The sequence below is a fragment of the Hemiscyllium ocellatum genome, chromosome 5, assembly GCF_020745735.1.
Source record: "Hemiscyllium ocellatum isolate sHemOce1 chromosome 5, sHemOce1.pat.X.cur, whole genome shotgun sequence".
NCBI classification, from domain to species: domain Eukaryota; kingdom Metazoa; phylum Chordata; class Chondrichthyes; order Orectolobiformes; family Hemiscylliidae; genus Hemiscyllium; species Hemiscyllium ocellatum.
The window spans coordinates 130,812,946-130,818,862 of NC_083405.1; the positions used below are offsets into that span (position 1 = coordinate 130,812,946).

General features: G+C 49.6%; 1 protein-coding gene across 1 annotated transcript in view; it reads right to left on the bottom strand.

Annotated features, from left to right (window-relative positions):
• LOC132816246 (growth hormone-releasing hormone receptor-like) overlaps positions 1-3,774 on the bottom strand; it is a 105,125-nt gene extending 101,351 nt beyond the window's left edge. The window contains exon 1 of the mRNA XM_060825742.1: positions 3,739-3,774. Within this exon, the coding sequence (XP_060681725.1) occupies positions 3,739-3,774 (36 nt within the window). The remainder of the gene's footprint in view (positions 1-3,738) is intronic.
• Positions 3,775-5,917: the final 2,143 nt, after the last annotated feature.

Here is a 5,917-nt window from a genome sequence, read left to right on the forward strand (position 1 = left end):
CTGACTGCTCCCAGTCCCTATGCACACCCGCTCCTGTCTGCTCCCGGTCCCTATACACGCTCCCTCCTGACTGCTCCCAGACTGTATCTGAGCCTGTGACATTAAATCTCTTCTTGTGATGAGGTGTGCCCTGTCTTTTTCATATAACCCCTCACCTCACGAGCTTATTAGACGATAGATATCTTCTCTGTACCCAAGGGTTTTGCCCCTTCCCTGTCTGAGACCCTCCCTCTGGCTCCCCTTTCCCCTTGCTCCAACCTATTCCCAATTCCAACAAGACATTGGTCCACCCCTTGTATTTGCATTCTTGCAAATTATCCTGATGGGTCAGGACGAAAAGCTTCAAGTAAAGAACATAGACCTGTGCAGCACAGTACAGGCCGTTCGGCCCAAGATGTTGTGGCAAGCATTTATCTTACTCCAAGATCAATCTCACCTCCACTCCCCTCAATTTACTGCCATCTCTCGCTTCAATGTCTCTAATGTATCTGACTCTCCTACCACTGACATCTGAAAGAATCTTCCTCTGACATCTCCCCTAAACCTTCCTCCAATCACTTCAAAACTGTGACCCCTCATGACAGCCATTTCTGCCCTGGGGAAAAGTCTCTGGCTATCTGTGCCTCTCATTACCATGTACACCTCTAACAAGTCGCCTCTCTGCCTTTGTCTCTCCAGCGTGAAAATCCGAAGCTCACTCAGCCTCTCTTCATTCGACAAGCTCTCCACTTCAGCCAACATCCTGCTAAACCTCCTCGGCACCCTCGCTATAGAATCGACCCGCTTCCTACAGAACTGAACACAATATTCCGAGCGTTGTCTACCCAGGGGGTTTGTACAGCTGCAGCAAAACCTCACCGCTCTCAAACTCAATTGCCCTGTTAATGAAAGCCAAAACACCATGCACTTTCTTAACAACCCCGTCAACATGGGTGGCAACTTTATAGGATCTATGTACATGGACCCCAAAATCCTGCTGTTCCTCCACACTGCTAAGAATCCTATCTTTAACCCTACATTCAGCGTTCAAATTCGACCTTCCGAAATGAATCATTTTGCATCTGTCCGGGTTGAACTCCATCTGCCTCTTCTCAGGCCAGCTCTGCATCCTGTCAATGTCTTGTTGTAGCCTGCACCAGCCCTCAAAACTATCTACAGCACTTCTGACCCTCCCCTCCATTTCTTCATCCAAGTCATTTATAAAAACTACAAAGAGCAGAGGCCCAAGAACAGATCCCAGCAGGACACCACTGGTAACTGACCTCCAGGTGGAATACTTTCCATCCACTCCCACTCATTGTCATCTTTCGGCCAGCCAATTCTATACCCAGACAGTCAGATTTCCCTGTGTCCCATACCTCCCAACTTTCTGAGTGAGCCTACCGTGGGGAACCTTATCAAATGCTTTAATGAAATTAATATACACCACATCAACTGCTCGACCTTCATCAACACTTATCCACTTAATGGTAAGGTCCTAGCGAGCAGTTGATGTGGTGTATATTAATTTCATTAAAGCATTTGATAAGGTTCCCCACGGTAGGCTCACTCAGAAAGTTGGGAAGTATGGGATACAGGGAAATCTGACTGTCTGGGTATAGAATTGGCTGGCCGAAAGATGACAATGAGTGGGAGTGGATGGAAAGTATTCCACCTGGAGGTCAGTTACCAGTGGTGTCCTGCTGGGATCTGTTCTTGGGCCTCTGCTCTTTGTAGTTTTTATAAATGACTTGGATAGCTCCTTGAAAGTGGAGTCGCAGGTAGATAGGATAGTGAAGAAGATGTTTGGTACGCTTTCCTTTATTGGTCAGAGTATTGAGTACAGGAGTTGGGAGGTCATGTTGTGGCTGTACATGACATTGGTTAGGACACTGTTGGAATATTGCGTGTAGTTCTGGTCTCCTTCCTATTGGAAGAATGTTGTGAAGCTTGAAAGGGTTCAGAAAAGATTTACAAGGATGTTGCCAGGGTTGGAGGATTTGAGTTATAGAGAGAGGCTGAACAGGCTGGGGCTGTTTTCCCTGGAGCGTCGGAGGCTGAGGGGTGACCTTATAGACGAGGGGAATGGCTAGGGTAAATAGACAAGGGCTTTTCCCTGGGGTGGGGAGCCCAGAACTAGAGGGCATTGTTTTAGGATGAGAGGGGAAAGATATAAAAGAGACCTACGGGCCAATTCTTTTTACACTGAGGGTGGTACGTGTATGGAATGAGCTGCCAGAGGATGTGGTGGAGGCTGTTACAATTGCAACATTTAAGAGGCATTTGGATGGGTATATGAATAGGAAGGGTTTGGAGGGATATGGGCTGGGTGCTGGCAGGTGGGACTAGATTGGATTGGGATATCTGGTCAGCATGGACAGGTTGGACTGAAGGGTCTGTTTCCATACTGTAAGTCTCTATGACTCTATGACCCTATGAGTTGTGGCCTTTCCCATAGAACAATTGTTTCCAATTTATACTCCACAGCTCCTGTCTAATAGCAGTATAATTTCCCTCCCCCAATTAAGTACCTCCCCATACTGTCTGTTCCTCTCCCTCTCTATGACTGTGGTAAAGGTGAGCCAGTTGTGGTCACTGTCACCGAAATGCTCTCCCACTGAGAGATATGACACCTGGCCTGGCTCATTGCCTAGCACCAAATCCAATATGGCCTCCCCCCTAGTCGACCTATCCACATATTGAGTCAGGAATCCTTCCTGGACACACCTGACAAAACCAGCTCCATCCAGACCATCTGCACTAAGGAGGTTCCAATCAATATTGGGCATGTTGAAGCACCCATAACAACAACTGCATCTGAACCTTTCCAAGATCGGCCGTCCAATCTGTTCTTCCATCTCTCTGCTGCTATTGGTGGGTCTACAGAAAACACCCAATAAAGTGATTGGTCTTTTCCTGTTACTGTTCCTGTTCCTGTTACTAAATTCCACCCACACTGACTCAGCAGACAAACCCTCCTCAACAACTCCCTTTTCTGCTGCTGTGATGCACTCTCTGATTAACAATGCTACACCCCCTCCTCTTTTACCCCCCTCCCTGATCTTTGTAAAGGATCTAAACCCTGGAACATCCAGCAGTAATTCCTGTCCCTGTGAAATCAGTGCCTCCGTTATGCTCAAAACATCATTGTTCCAAGTACTGATCCATGCTCTAAGTTCATCATTCTTATTCCATGCATTACACTTTAACCCATCCCTTTGCCCTATCATTCCATTTCTGCCTCTTCTGATCTGTAGCTCTGGTACCCACCCTCCTGCCAAACTAGTTTAAACCCTCCCAAAGTGCACTGGCAAATCTCCCACCCAATTTAAGTGCAACCCGTCCTTCATATACCGGCCCACCTCCCCCCCAAAAGGTACCCCAATGATCTATGTATCTGAAGCCCTCCCTCCTGCACCAGCCCTGTAGCCACATGTTAAGTTGCACTCACCTCACTAGCACATGGCACCAGTAGCAATCCTGAGATTACTACACTGCTCATCCTGCTTTTTAGATTCCAACCGAACTCCCTGTATTCACTTTTTAGATCCTCATCCCTTTTCCTGGCTAGGTCATTGGTGCCAATGTGCACCACGACTTCTGGCTGCTCACCCTCCCGCTTCAGAATCTCAGAGACTCGATCAAAGGCATCCCAGACCCTGGCACCTGGGAGACACCATACCTTCCGGGAGTCCCGTTCGTTAAAAGTGTCCACTTCCAGCTGGATCCCATGTGTGTCCAGGTAAACTTCAGACTCACCTTGTTCAGTCCCACTGGCTGGAACATCATCGCCATCATTATCAGATAAAACCTGAACTCTCCCTCTCGCTCTGTCTCTCTCTCTGTCTCTCTGTCTCTCTGTGTCTCTCTGTCGCTCTCTCTCTCTGTCTCCTTCTCTATCTCTCTCTCTCTGTCACTCTCTCTCTGTCTCTGTCTCTCTCTCTCTGTCTCTCTTTCTCTCTCTCTCTCTCCCCCTCTGTCTCCCTCTCTCTCTCTCTGTCTCTCTCGCTCTCTCCCTCTCTCTGTGTGTCTCTCTCTCTGTTCCTTCTCTCTCTGTCTCTTTGACACCTTCTCTCTATCTCTCTCTCTCTCTCTGTCCCTCTCCCTCCCTGTCTCTCTCTATTTCTCTCTCCTCTCTGTCTTTCTGACTCCTTCTCTCTATCTCTCTCTCTCTGTCCCTCTCCCTCTGTCTGTCAGCTTCTCTCTCTATGTCTGTCTGTCCATCTACCTATCTCTCTGTCTCTGTCTTTCTCTCTCTCTGTCTCTCCCTCTCTGTCTGTCTCTGTCTCGCTCTCTCTTTGTGTGTGTGTCTCTCTGTCTATCTCTCTCTCTCTCTATCACTATCTCTGCCTCCTCTCTCTACGTATCTCTCCCCCTCCATCTCTCTCACTCTCTCCCTCTATCTCTCTCTCTCTCTCTCTCCCCCCACCCCTCTCCTCCTGTGTCTCTACCTCTGTCTCGCTGTCTCTCTCCCCTCAGAGATACTGCCTGAGCTGTTGACTTTCTCCAGTATTTGCAGGTTTAGTTTTGCTCCAAGTCCCCTCTGGTGTCCCACAGCACTGGGTTTGTGAATCACTCCAAGTTGTGCAGATGGTATTTGAGTAAGATTAAAGGTTCGGTGTTAAACTTAATTGTGACAGGTCAGCTGCTTTGGCCCTGATGCTGTCACATTATCAAAATTCTTCACTTTGACCTGACCGTGTGTGTTTGGGACAAGGTGGGGATAGAGGAAATGGTCACTCAATCTTCAACAGCACCTTCCAAACCGTCGACCACTTCCATCTGGAAGGACAAGGGGCAGCAGATACATGGGAGCACCACCCCCTGTAACTTCCCCTCCAAGCCACTCACCATCCTGACTTGGAAATATATCGCTGTTCCTTCACTGTCACTGGGTTAAAATCCTGGAATTCCTTCCAAGGGCATTGTGGGTATCTCTACCTTCTGATCAATATCAACAAATCTTCCCAACTGAGGAGAAATCATTTCTCTCACAGGGTCATGAATCTGTGGAATTCACTCCCCCGGAGTGTGGTGGATGCTGCGTCATTGAGAAAATTGAGTGAAAGAATCCCTACAGTGTGGAAACAGGCCATTCGGTCCATCAAGTTCACACCGACCCCCGAAGAACATATCCTACCCAGACCCATCCCCTACCCTAACCCTGTAACCCTGCATTTCCCGTGGTCAATCCCCTCTAACCTGCACATCTTTGGACTGTGGGAGGAAACCGGAGCACCCAGAGGAAAGCCACGCAGACACGGGGAGAATGTACAAACTCCACACAGACAGTCGCCCGAGGCTGGAATCAAACCTGGAACCCTGGTGCCGTGAGGCAGCAGTGCTAACTGCTGAGGCACCATGCTACCTTCACTCTCCCAGGCCCCACCGTTCCCCAAGGTCAGCCGCACTCCCACTCATTGAATCCCCCTTCCCTCGACCAAGAGGACTGTTCACCTCCCACTCCCTCTCAGTGCCCTGGGATTTCCCAATCTGGTCAGGGGATCTCGGCCCAACCTGCTCACACAGCAACTCTCCCCCCCCTACACTCCCTACCCCTGGAAACAACAGAACCAGGGCTGGTGGAAGCCATTCAGCCCCTCTAGCCTGCTCAGCCATTCAGTACGATCATGGCTGACCTCACCCTGGCCTCATCTTCACTCTATGCCCGCTCTCCAGGCCCCTCCAACACGTTGCTCATTAAATATCTGCCTTCAAATGGGAGTGGGAGTGGGAGGAAGGTTCGCTTGTGGGAGGGGAGGTAGGGCGAGGACCTGCAGTCTGTCAGGGGTCGGGGGTCGAGGGGGAATCAGTCTAACCGATGGGGAGGCGGGAAGGGTCGGGTCCGGGGAGGGGGGTAGAATCGTTTTAGGGTTAGGGTTGTGTGGGGAGGAGTGGTCAGAGTTCAGGGGGATGGTGAATGTGGGTGTTCTGGGTC